The sequence below is a fragment of the Euwallacea fornicatus genome, chromosome 36 (assembly GCF_040115645.1).
Source record: "Euwallacea fornicatus isolate EFF26 chromosome 36, ASM4011564v1, whole genome shotgun sequence".
Classification (NCBI taxonomy): Eukaryota; Metazoa; Arthropoda; class Insecta; order Coleoptera; family Curculionidae; genus Euwallacea; species Euwallacea fornicatus.
Genome location: NC_089576.1, coordinates 2125635 through 2137684, shown reverse-complemented (window position 1 = coordinate 2137684; position 12050 = coordinate 2125635). Strand labels below are relative to the sequence as shown.

General features: G+C 35.2%; 4 protein-coding genes and 1 long non-coding RNA gene across 10 annotated transcripts in view; 3 read left to right on the top strand and 2 right to left on the bottom strand.

The window, feature by feature from the left end:
* Window positions 1-106: 106 nt before the first annotated feature.
* Cisd2 (CDGSH iron sulfur domain 2) lies at window positions 107-1123 on the bottom strand. The gene is made up of 3 exons (XM_066300542.1): window positions 908-1123; window positions 455-666; window positions 107-398 (listed from the first exon to the last, which is right to left on the bottom strand). The coding sequence occupies exons 1-3, from the start codon at window positions 996-998 to the stop codon at window positions 312-314; spliced, it is 390 nt and encodes a 129-aa protein (XP_066156639.1). The 5' UTR covers window positions 999-1123; the 3' UTR covers window positions 107-311.
* Window positions 1124-1472: 349 nt separating this feature from the next.
* LOC136349164 (FUN14 domain-containing protein 1-like) lies at window positions 1473-5158 on the top strand. 3 transcript variants are annotated; one of them, XM_066300545.1, is made up of 2 exons: window positions 1473-1624; window positions 4617-5158. In XM_066300545.1, exon 2 carries the CDS (start codon window positions 4633-4635, stop codon window positions 5014-5016), a length of 384 nt encoding a protein of 127 aa, XP_066156642.1. In that variant the 5' UTR covers window positions 1473-1624; window positions 4617-4632; the 3' UTR covers window positions 5017-5158. The 3 variants fall into 3 exon arrangements, with proteins under 3 accessions (XP_066156642.1, XP_066156640.1, XP_066156643.1); XM_066300543.1 differs by lacking the exon at window positions 1473-1624 and adding an exon at window positions 2474-2665; XM_066300546.1 differs by lacking the exon at window positions 1473-1624 and adding an exon at window positions 2693-2879.
* On the top strand, window positions 3891-4313 carry LOC136348961 (FUN14 domain-containing protein 2-like). The gene has a single exon (XM_066300161.1). It carries the CDS (start codon window positions 3891-3893, stop codon window positions 4311-4313), a length of 423 nt encoding a protein of 140 aa, XP_066156258.1.
* Window positions 5122-12050, bottom strand: part of Root (ciliary rootlet coiled-coil, rootletin) — a 57766-nt gene continuing 50837 nt past the window's right edge. For all 3 annotated transcript variants that reach the window (XM_066300533.1, XM_066300532.1, XM_066300531.1), the window contains exons 14-28: window positions 10838-11001; window positions 10470-10665; window positions 10232-10417; window positions 9205-9449; window positions 8944-9159; window positions 8587-8895; window positions 8247-8531; window positions 8012-8191; window positions 7752-7964; window positions 7516-7700; window positions 7340-7466; window positions 6990-7287; window positions 6753-6928; window positions 6519-6702; window positions 5122-6467 (exon numbers count right to left, since the gene is read on the bottom strand). In XM_066300533.1, coding sequence (XP_066156630.1) covers window positions 6373-6467; window positions 6519-6702; window positions 6753-6928; window positions 6990-7287; window positions 7340-7466; window positions 7516-7700; window positions 7752-7964; window positions 8012-8191; window positions 8247-8531; window positions 8587-8895; window positions 8944-9159; window positions 9205-9449; window positions 10232-10417; window positions 10470-10665; window positions 10838-11001 — 3059 coding nt within the window. In that variant the 3' untranslated portion in view covers window positions 5122-6372. The remainder of the gene's footprint in view (window positions 6468-6518; window positions 6703-6752; window positions 6929-6989; window positions 7288-7339; window positions 7467-7515; window positions 7701-7751; window positions 7965-8011; window positions 8192-8246; window positions 8532-8586; window positions 8896-8943; window positions 9160-9204; window positions 9450-10231; window positions 10418-10469; window positions 10666-10837; window positions 11002-12050) is intronic.
* Window positions 9749-12050, top strand: part of LOC136349165 (uncharacterized) — a 30062-nt gene continuing 27760 nt past the window's right edge. Inside the window, exons 1-2 of one of the 2 annotated variants that reach the window (XR_010733769.1) lie at window positions 9749-9815; window positions 9872-11476. This is a non-coding gene — a long non-coding RNA (uncharacterized lncRNA). Of the gene's footprint in view, window positions 9816-9871; window positions 11477-12050 lie in introns of those variants that run through there. The other variant, XR_010733768.1, reaches the window with a different exon arrangement.

Genomic DNA, 12050 nt, shown 5'->3' with positions numbered 1-12050 from the left:
TTAATAATTTTAAGTTTGAAAATACGGTTCGTGTATTTATAGTTTATCTAGGAAATCAGATTACTTAATTTTCAAACGTCTTTTAAAAGAAACCTTATAACACATATTTGAGCAAACCAACCAACAAGATAATGTTTATTTCAAATAAATTTATGTACAATTTTTAGGCATAATTTACACAAATATCTAAGAGTTTTGTTTGGCTTACTAACAATAACAGAAAAAACTAATAAAGAAAAATAAAACATTACACCTTCCATTTAGATATTAGTTACCACCTACCGAAATTCAACCTCTAAAATCACAGATTTTTACTTTTCTTTCTTGACAATAATAGGCCCCAAATTATCTCCAGTCTCCTTATTGTGCGTTGCATGAGATCCGTCACAATATGGCCACTAAAAGATTAATGAAAATGAAAAATAATGATTACAAAATGTTTGTTAAATGTTACATTTTTGCTCTTCCAACACCTGCAGAAAACTGCCTTGTCAGTAATATCTTCAACATCGATTGTATCCACAACTTTGGGATTAGTGAGTTGGATGGTATTATTGCATCTACCAGTTCGAGCTTTCTGGGCTTTTGGACAGAAAGCCAAATAAAAGGTGTACCCTACACCTGCAGCCAGGGCAGTTGGAGGGACTAGAGATAGCCAGTCTCGGACTAAAAGTCATTGCAAAACGTTAATATCTACACATTCAATACTTTAAAATTAATATAATAGCCTTCCTGGCCTAATATTTTTATATCTGCATCTAATAAATTGAATGTTATATAAACTCATAAGTTGAGCAGTCACACAACTAGGATTTTTGCGAGATTAGAAATTTGATAGTTGATGTGAATGAACTTGCACTATTTATTTCTAGAACCTTAAAACTGGACAAAAACGAAATATACTTACATCCTAACCTAAACCAGCCTCCAAAGGAGTCTGGAACTGGAAGACCGCTTAGATATTCGGGAATGGTTATTTTCACTAAATGACCAAGCATTATAACTACCTTTACTTCAAATGGCTCAAAAATAATTAAGAAAAAGAGATATTTTCGAAATTTGAACGATGAACTCCACTGCACCAAATTTCGGAACTTCTAAAACAGTGAAATACGTCTTTAGTAAAATATCAAATTTGACATTATCCGCAGCGCCATCTCTAGGACAATTCTTTCCACGCAACTGAATTAGGTTCCTATCCCACTGCAGAAAAAACTGCAGTGAAATTAAATTACGATAGAAAAAATTTACAGTATAAAATAACAACCAGGAAAAAAAATGGAATATAAATAAGCTAGAAAAAAATTATAACAGAATTTCACACCATAGAATATTAATGAAGACAAAAAAGTTCACCGGGTGAACAATAGCGCAATTATAGTAACTTCGAATGACATTATTATAGTATCTTAGAAATTCTGGAAACAAACTGCGCATGTGCTCACCTTTGTTGCTAAGTTTTATTGTTTCGCATTAAAATTAAATGGCTTGTTTGTCAGTGGATATATCTAATAAGTTTACCTGTCTTTAGAACATATAATTCTCATCATTCCAAATTTGTAACCTGTTAATAGGTGGTAACATATAAAAAGTAACTAATTACAAAATTAAAAGCTTCGTACTGGTGAGTATACGTTGAGAAAAAAAAACTTATGCGTTTCTCTATTCTCTTATATTCTTAACTTAATAAGCGTTCAACATTTCATAATCTGCTGTTTTTCAAATATATCACGCGGTTCTAAATTGTCCGCCCCTTCGTTAACTTTTTAATAAATATATATTTTTTTAATTTAAAAGCAACATTAAATAAGACAGAAAACACTATCTTTTGACGTTTTATCGTTTTTTTAATGTCGCTTACGTCACCGATAGCGCAAAATGGCCGATTTTTTAAAATTTAAACTTGAGTGAAGAGACATCTCAAATCAACAATCTTTTAAAACTACATTCAAATGTGAATTGAGATTCAAAATATATCGATTAGTTTTTGAGAAAAACAGATGTAAATTTTATTTAAAATGCAATACAAACTCAGTTAAATAGTACATAAACAATGAAAAAACTAGTTATGTTGTTATATCTTGTTATTATAACAAAATTATTATCCCGTATATTTAAATAAATAATTTGAAAAATATATAGATGTGCAATAGCAACTTCACATTTGCTTTGCAAATATGTCTCGTATTGGGAAGTTTTGCGCAATCCGTCAGTATGCGGCACATCACTGCTCTGAGCCCCCTTTTGTCAATGGTTTATATTTGGTGCTTCGTTGGATATAACCTCCTTTTCAAGTAAAAGTGTGATAATTTTATTTAGATTTTTCATTGTGTGAAAATCTGTTTGTGGAAGTTTTTTCTGCCCTGATTTTACTTTAATGTGAAATAAAAAGTTTAGCGACAAAGGTAAACGCACGCGCAATTTCTTTTTCGAAATTCTGACATATTTTTTGACACTTTAGAACTCAAATGTCACGTCAATATTGTTTCCAAATTGTTTTTAAAGGTAGCTTGTCAAAAGTTCAATTTTCTTATTTTCTATGACCAATTTCTATTATTAGTGCGTGATTTCAATAAATTTTCTACTGTTTTGCTAATTTTATTACTACTAAAACCATTGTTAATATACCTATTATCGTTACCTTCAGTGGTTCAGCAATATATAGGTAAGTGCCAAGAAGATCATGTAAATTGGTTTGAAGCGGTATAATACCCTCAAAAAAATTTCACATCTTAGTACTGACCATTCTTCTTAAATATTCGTGCTTCTCAATCCTAACCAACATTTAAATACAAAGATGGACTAACTTTAATATGTTTTTGAGTAGAGGGCTCACAGTATTCTGTCAAATCAGACTGTACAACATTTGCCTATAATTTGTAAGTTAAAAAGTGTTTATATTGAAGTTTTAAGTCCTAGTTTATCATATGACTGCTCAATGACGTTCTCATGTGACCAAAAGGCATTTTTGTACTCTTGTAAGTCACAAAGGAACATTAAAGGGAAATCAGGAGGGTGTAACATAATCAAATATGAAATAACTTTGGTAATATACTTAGATTTTCAAGGACTAAAAAGTTATAATCATGCATCCCTTCAAGTGCTTTAACTTCTCAGATATTCTTGCATTAAATAGCACAAGTGTTCATACTTTTCGGTGTATAGTATGTATCTCCATGCAACTAGCATGTTCATATGTAAATTGCAAATATTCAAATGTAATTACATATGATACTTATTATTTTCTTATTCCTATGCAGTTAATGCAGTTTACATTTAGATAAGGTAGACTTATCAAACTTGATTGAATGGAGCCAGGTTTGCATATTAGTGATAAGTGAGACAATTAGATGAAGTTAACAAATCGTTTATTTTTAATTGTCTTATTGTCACTTAAATCTAAGTACATTAAAGTCCTACATAATAAGTTCATGCAGAAAGTTTCTTAAGCAAAGTTTCAACATAACCTTGGATTTCATTGATTGGGGATTTCCAATTAACTGGGCAGAGGTGAAAATTATATTTATTTTCAAATGTGATTTCATTTAAAACATTATTTGGAAACCCTCCAAAAATAATCAATATTTTTAGATAAATTGATATTAAAAAAGGAACATTCTGATACGACCAAAAATTGATTTAGAAGTGAGAAAGGGGTCGGAAGGACCTAAGACTGCTCTAAATTGTGAAAAGAAGGCGTTATATATTTAAAATGTATTGATTCGCCTATGAAAGTTACAAAATACTTCCATAGGACAGTTTTACTTACTCTGAATTAACGCGAGTTCTTAAATTTAGTGTGTATTGTGCTGTGACTTGTGCCTTACAAAAGCCAGATCTTTAGCTGACTTTTGTGCTCTATTCTAGATACCATTACATAAAATCAAATAATGGCAGCAAATGCAGCTAAAGACGCCGCGAATGCGGCAAAAGATGCAGCTGAGGATGCCAGGGGTGCAGTTTCGAGGTTCTTCCATAATCTTACAGGCTCAGACACTACTAAGGAAATTTTGATTGGAGCTGGCGCAGGCTTCGCCACAGGATTCCTGTCAGTAAAAGCAGGTAAAACAGTTGCCATCTCTGTAGGGGGAGGCATTATCCTGCTGCAACTAGCCAATGATCAAGGTATCATTAAAGTAAATTACAATAAAATGAACAGGAAGATCGATAAAATTGCCGACAAAGTAGAGCAAGCGATAACTGGACGTAGCCCTTCTTGGACAGACAAAGTTGTTAATTTTACTAAAAGAAATACTCCCTTTACTGTAGGATTTGTTGGGGGGCTCCTTATTGGTGTGGGGGTATCTGCCTAAAGAGGTTTGCCAAAGAATACTCACAAGTGTAAAAATGTAGCTGTATGTAACCACTGCTTCACTTAAGTGTTATGTAGGATCTGTTTGAACTTTAAAATGAGAATCATGCTTTTGTTGGATGAGACAGTTTCATTGTTTTCACACTATGTATTAGAATATATAAGTATTGTAAACTCTATTTCAAATTTATTACTCATTAAAACTGAGCAATTACAATCAGCAGTGTTTTATTCAAAAATTAGTTTTTAATCATTTTCACCAGGTAATAATGGATACATAGGTTTAGTTATTGTGTTATTCTAGTCACAACTCCAGAGCCATGGCTGAAGTGGTAGATAGAGCCAAGAACTTCATCTCCAGATTTGTGGGAGACATTGACAAAAACGACGCCACCAAGCAAATACTGATCGGCGCTGGTTCTGGATGGTTCTCTGGATATTTGGCCATGCGAGTAGCAAAGACTACAGCTTTTGCAGTGGGAGGTGGCATTATCTTGTTGCAAGTGGCCAGCGATTCCGGTTTCATTAAAGTTAACTGGACCAAGGTTAATAAGAATTTGGAAAAAATAACCGAAACGGTGGAGGATGGATTGAGTATTGGCCACAATAAGACGTGGTCTGAGAAAGCTGTGGATTTCTTGAAAAACAATACCCCATTTACATCAGGGTTTATTGGAGGGTTTTTGATCGGAATGGCGACATGAGTATGGTATTAAACGACACTGTGGAAGGATACACGGACAGTTATTGTTAATTTTTGTGAAAAACATGTTAATGATTTGACTCTTAATGAAATAAAACATCAAATGTATTTAGCAGTGACACAATATATTAAAGCTCATTCTAGGAGTATTATTATCAATTGGACGGATAATACAGTATTTGAGTTAAGTACACTTATGCCTATATACCAATTATAGTAATGTGCTATGAAGGAATCTATAATAGTTAAAAATTCCACGAACAACTGACACCATCAATCTGTACTGCTAATGCAGGGTTTTCATATAATAAAGCAATACAAAACTGTAAACGTTTTTCCTACAAAATTGTACAAGAATACAAAGAAAATTACGATAAGATAAGCTGAAACGATTTTTTAATTAGGAGGAGCAATTCAAATTTTCGGTCGAAAATTTTTAGTCAGATTCCGACACCAGGTTGTTAATTGGAGACCTGAGTCATTGAAGCGTCAGTCTATCGCACTCCTACTAATTCTGAGGTATACAGAAGGAAATGAAATAAAAGAGCTCTCTCTCTACTCGGAGCGTAAAATCACTCATCGGCGTTTTCGATTCCGCCATATTATATTGTTGTTTGTTGTATGTTTCAAATTTCGAATACTTTTTCAAAATTTATGTTGGTTTTTGATGTTGAATTTTCGCGTTATGTTACCTGCAAAACTGCATATTTTATAGAGCGTTATATATTTGTGTTTTCATGTAAGTCAAAAAGCTTCATCAATGCCAGAAGACTTTAGAACTGCATGACTTCAAAAAATGGTAATTGGATTTTAACTAAATAATAAAGCTGGTAAGTTCACAGTGATGTTTCTGGGCTGTTTTCATTTATATATTATATAACTATTAAATTGACCAAATTTCTATTATCATCAATTATAAATTTAAGAATGTCGAACCTCCTATATGAGAGCATTGAGTCCTTAAATTTTTATAGACATGGCCGAGAAAAAAATTAGCTCATGGGGATACGAAGTCAGCAGGTTTCAAACGAAGGAAAGCTAACTCCTAGTTTTAAAATAAAATTATAGAAACGACTTAACTCATTCTTTGGTAAAAAACTGGAGAAGTACAAAACGCTAAGATTAAGTTACTTAGTATTTACGTGCCAATTCTATTTGTATTATTAAGTACTTTAGGTTGATAAGTATACTAACACGAATTTTAACGCCGGCAATAAATAAAGTAACATTGTCCCTACGGTTAAATGAACTATTTTAGTCCTCCGAACCTGGCAAAAATCATTAGACTTAAAAACTAATATTGCCTATAGCGTAAACAACCGCAAGAAATCACAAATACATTGTTTATGAACGAAACTTACTTAGGTTGGGGTGTCATTGAACGTCGATACGACAATGATGAGGGCAGCCCTAAAGCTGGAGGTAGACTAGATGTGGAGGACAATGTGTTATCTGAAAAAAATACCTTAAGGTTTTAATTAAAAAAAAAGGAATTTTAAATACCTAATTTTCTAGCTTCATGCTCCAAAAGCAAAGCGTCCACTGAAGGGTCTTGTGACACGGTCCGCAAAGAGTCTCCTAATGCTTGGCGTAACTGCTGCATTTCCCTTCCTGCCTTGGTACTACGCAAAACATATTGCTGCCGACGCTTTATTTCTTCGTTCAATTGGTCACGAAGCAGCTTTATCTATTACGAATTAAGTCATGCACGAAGTCTCAAGAAAGTTGTTCCCCTACCTGACTTTCCAGACGAGAAATTTGTTGTCGGTGACTCTGCTCCCTTGCTTCCAGTAATCGCTCGGCTTGTAGCTGAGCCGCTCTATATCGCTCTATTTCAGCTCTGTCAAATTTGGCATCTAAACTAGGCCTCTGAGTTCTGAGCCTTGCCAATTCAGCATCCTTTTCCGCCAATTCTACAGCGACACCACTTAATATACACATTTACCTTCTATATAAGCTTGTTAATTCACTTACCGGCTTCTAGCCTCGAAATTCTCACTCGTAATTCTCTGTTTTCCTGTTCATATCTATCCAGTTCTGTTACTGAAGCATCCAATTCGTATTTTTCAGGACCGGAACGGTCATATTTTTCTAGAGGGGAGTACTTTTCAATCTTCTCATATGTTTTCTCAGATCGGTCATATGCAGACTTATCTACTCCATCGTAAGTAGATTTTTCCGGTCGCAAGTAAGTTTTAGTTTTTGATAAAGTTCCTGATGGCTTCGAGGCGAGACGTTCCAAATTTCGATTTTCCCCTTCGAGTTGCCTTAACTGAAAGATTTTTAGTTTTCATTTAAGAAAATGTCTGAATAGCAAATAATACCTTATTATTCATAGAGTCAACTTTGGCTCTCAAATCATTCCTCTCTTTCTGCACTGAATGTAACTGCATGCGTAGCTCTTCTTCCTGGTGAGCTCCCGCAGGGGTGTCTGCAGGCCACTGAGCTAACCTGTAAGTACTGTTTTGTAATTTAATTAACAGTTAGAATTACACGTTACCTAAGTTGAGATTCTAGGGCAGATTTTTGGACTTCATTATTAGCTAATTCGTTATTCAGTCTTGTTACTTGGTCTTGCAGGATCTGGTTATTGCGCCGCATTTCTGCCAGATTGTTTTGTGTTATTTCAAGTCTTTCGTTCAAAATTCTGCGCTCATTTTCGCAATTGGACAGTGCCTTCTGCATCTAGATATTCCGAGTTAAAATTTATTAACAATAAAAGAGCGCAATTCTTACTTGTTTAAGTCTTTCGGATTCTGAATGCTGAGACGAGGCTGATTCGTACAAATTTCTTTGCAGTCTTTGGAGTTCTGACTTCAGTTCGCTCTCGCCATTTGAGGCTTTTTCTAGGGAACAATTTAGCTGATCGATGGTGGATTTTAAGGAGACACATCGTTCTTCTAGGCTTGCCGTTGATCTACTTTGAACGTCGCATTTTTCTTGCAGTTTCTAAAAAAAAATTATCACTAAAACTCTTAAAACATTTTTTTTATTACCTGTATAGCGTTATCCTTCTCCTGTAACATCATCTGCAGCCTCTGCAAATCCCCTTCCGCGGACATTCTCTGCAACTCCAATTTTGTAGACCGACTTTCAGTTCTGGTTAACTCTTCTTGCAAATTTCGTTTATCTGTATCTGCTCTATTTAATGCAACCTTTAATTTCTCAATTTTCTCCTATAATACAACAAAGTTTAGCGACTTAGCTCTCTTAGGAAATATAGCGACATACCTCGTATTGATGCTTTTGATCGCTCTCCCCACTTAAGCACAACTCTAGCGACACAACTTTTTCTCTCATTTGCTTCGCTTCTTCAGTCTTTTTAAGCAGAGCCTCGCTTTGAGATTTCAGTTCCATGTTTTTCTGTCCTAAAACAGCCTCTAAAGTCCCTTTTTCTTCTTGCAGTGTCCTCAAGGTTTGCATAATTTTCGTTAACTTGTGGTCACCTTTAGATTGCGTGTCTTGAGCTTCTTGCAGTTGCTTTTTGACTGTGGTCACTTGAGTTTTGTAGTCATCCTAAAATAAAAGCAAATAACCCCAATGTTCTTAGTTAATGTTTAATCTTAGGTACCCTTTCCCGTTCAATTTGCGCGACTTGTTGCATTAAATTCCTAACTCCCTTCCTAACTACTTCAGGATCAACATCAATGGCTCCCCCATCTTTCTCTTCATGAGAAGCTCTGGCAGGACTCCACCTTCTGCTAGGGCTCAATAGTCTGTAGGGCATGGAAACTGAGCCGTCCATTTGAATTCCGCCTATTCTTCTAAGAGTTGACACAACGCTAAAGAGTTTTTGTTCAATATCTCTTTTTGACGATTCCAATTGGGCTAGCTGAGTCTCGAGGGCTCGCACTTTGCCCTCAGCTCCTCCCAATTTTGCCTGGATTTAATCTGATTATTGTAGATATTTCCGGTTAATCTATTTTACCTTTAACTCTTGGATTTGTTGCGTGGCGTCAACCAAGCAAACTTCCAAATTATGCTTCTGATCCTCTAGTCTTTTTTCCTTCACTCTGCTGTCCTCTAAGTGGATTAGAAGGTCCTGTTCCCGAGAGTGCCACTGCTCTTCCAACTGGCCAGTATGACTGCGTGCTCTATTGAGCTCCTGCCTGGTTTGTTCCAAGTTCCTTTCCAACTCTGACATCTGCAGACTTCTATAGAATCTTCAATCAAAATTTTATTATCTTACCTGTTTCCTCAATTGATGCACCTCCTGGTGCGATCTTTCCCGTTCCTCTACCTCGTTAAGCAGCTTCGCTTGCAATTCTTTCTCCTCCTGCTGCTGTTGCACTTTGGCACTTTGAGATCTTTGCAGTTCCTCCTGGAAACTCTGCACTTGATGCTCAGTCTGTAGTTGGTCCTTCTCTAGATCTCGAATTTGGTTCTGTAGACGCGCGCGATCATGTTCAAGAGATGATTTCGTCTCTTCTAAATCTAAAGAGTTTCAATGCGTTCAGTATAGCTACTGAATAAATACTAGTCCAAATTTATTTGCTGTAATATTTCATGAGATTCTATGTTTTGCGCATTATGTAATGTTTATTTTTTTACGCCGACAGTGCACCGCATATGCATGTCATTAACACATAAGAGTTTGTTTAACTTGGGAGCTAGTGGAAATAAATTTTACGAGATTCCTCAAGATTTGGACCTTATTACCCGAGAGTAAAATAATAACAGTATACGAATAAGGTGAATTTTAATATTAAATATTGTCTTTCTCGTTGTTGCAGCATGACCAAAAAACCGATCCGAATGGACAAACTGCACACGATGACCGAAAGCAGCTTTCAAACACACGTGATTACTTGGAAGAAAGTACCCAAAATTCATTGTGTTTAGTATACATGCTCTAGGTCGTCTTTCTGATGTGTAAAACTAGACAAAGTACATATTAAACTGCCCTGCCAGGGAGTTTGTGTATACTTTGATGGAGAAGAAACACGAGGCTAAGAAGATTAAGTCGGAGAGAGCAGATAAATTTACATTGAGGGGGACAAGGGTGATGAATTTCTCTGAGAAGAATTGGGATCTGGAGCATGAGGAATTAAAGCAAATGGTATTTAGTAAGTTCGCCAAAGATTTTGGCCGTTCTGACTGATTTTGAAGCCACTCATGTTTAGTAGAGACAGATATGTCACTAGTATGATTTTCAAATTTATTAAATCGTGGACTTAAGTAGGACCTTAACCGAACTTTTTCAATAAGGCACATACTGGCAAGTTTTTGATAAGCATCTTCCAATTGTCTGTTCAACTCTCTCTTTTCGCTCTCGGTTCTCTTCACGTGGTCCCTCAATTCCTTGTTGCTGTTGTGGTACTTTTCCTTCTCGAAATTGCTGTCTGTCAATAGTCTGCGCACATCGGTCAAGTCCTTTCTCAAACATTCCGAATTATTCTCGGCTGAAATAAATGTTTTCAAAATTTAAAACCATGAAAACTTAACGTTACTAACTCTCTTTTAATTTCCTGGTGGTTTCATGTAGTAAATTGCTCACGCTCTCGCTCTTGTCTTCACACAAATGAAGTTGGACTCTCAAGTTTTCCACCTCGTTCTGGGCATTGTCCCTCTCGATACGTATTTCTTCAATTTTCTGCTGAAGAGCAATTTTCTCCTCCTCGCTCCTTGTTTTGCTCTCTTCCAATCTGACCTAAAGATCAACGTTAATATTTTTACAATCACTCATGATCTTCGAGAGCTTTATTGAAGCGAAACTCACCCTGTGTCTGCGTCCAAAATAATAAACAAAAACTACACACAACCAATGATAAACAAACGCCATACTGACAACTTGAATGGTGATCATGACTAAGAAAAATCACCTTAAACTTGCTCAGTTCATCTTTGAGCTGATTGATTACGACTCGGTCCTGGTCGAATCGACTGTTCGCCTCTCTTTTCAACCTTTCAAGGGCCTCCCTCTCTTCTTCCAGATCTCTCCGGGCCGTTTCGAATTTGTCGTTGAGGGCTTTTTGGTCGTGGTGAGCTGCAACAACAATTAAACATTATTTTTCTTCCAAAAAACCATCAATTACTGTATCGGTTTCTATCTGATATCGTTTTTATAGCGATTTCCACTTCACATAAGTACTAAAGGTACAAAAGAGTATCATCCACACTAAGAAATTACGGAGTCATTATTACACGAGGCCTCTTATCTCGGCAATTATAATTCTTAAGTAATGATCACAGAAAATTTAGCAAAATTCGCATTAAAAACCGATATCTGGACCGTCTTAAGCGCTTTTCGTAGCCGCACTTCAAATATTGATAAACAAAATATGTATTACATCACTTCTGGTGGCAACATGTTTATAAATAAGTATCAATTGCACTATTGTGTGTTTAAGTTGAAGTATAATCCAGATTGTGGTCGATCTTATTGCATTTTAGATTTATTACAAATAGTAAGATTAAAATATACTGAATGGTGTAGACTTAGGTGAGTAATAATGCAAAAGGTACGTTTACTATTTTACCAATTTTCTGGTTTAGACAAAGATGTACGAAGAGGTACACTGTGACATTATCGAAGCATATATACGAATTTAAAAAGCAAATTTTCTGTATTTTGTATACATCATACACGTGATTGAATGAGGTCATTCCATACAATATTAAGCATCACTGTAAATACCGTACGTCAATCAGTGTTTTCGAAATAATAATTTATCGATTTTTATTTTTACTTCTATAGACTTTTAATTCGAAAGAAAAATCGTTTGCAAAACCATCAAAAATCCGTGTTATGAAGATTTTTATGAAATGATAGAAACTTCAATTCCCACATGAGTGATCTGAATATCTCATTTCTAAATATCAAATACCGGTTTTAGAAAACAGAGTTTTTGATACTTCATTAAAGAGAATTTACTAACATTTTCATAGAAAAACGACCTAAGGGTCCAAAATTTTAAAAAGGTGAGAGGTAGGTATAAGGACGTGTATATCAGAAAATATTCAAATTGCTGACTTTAAAATAGTAACTTTTTTGATATTTGCAGAAGGAAGAGTTTAGAGAAGTGAAGACTAAAA

What these genes read in the sequence shown, in the direction of transcription:
- Cisd2 (XM_066300542.1), bottom strand. Translation starts at nt 998, where the DNA reads ATGCTTGGTCATTTAGTGAAAATAACCATTCCCGAATATCTAAGCGGT. An exon ending in AGGCTGGTTTAGGTTAGGAT is followed by an intron (nt 667 to 907) that starts GTAAGTATATTT and finishes AATGACTTTTAG; the next exon opens with TCCGAGACTGGCTATCTCTA. An exon ending in GGTGTTGGAAGAGCAAAAAT is followed by an intron (nt 399 to 454) that starts GTAACATTTAAC and finishes TTAATCTTTTAG; the next exon opens with TGGCCATATTGTGACGGATC.
- LOC136349164 (XM_066300545.1), top strand. Translation starts at nt 4,633, where the DNA reads ATGGCTGAAGTGGTAGATAGAGCCAAGAACTTCATCTCCAGATTTGTG.
- LOC136348961 (XM_066300161.1), top strand. Translation starts at nt 3,891, where the DNA reads ATGGCAGCAAATGCAGCTAAAGACGCCGCGAATGCGGCAAAAGATGCA.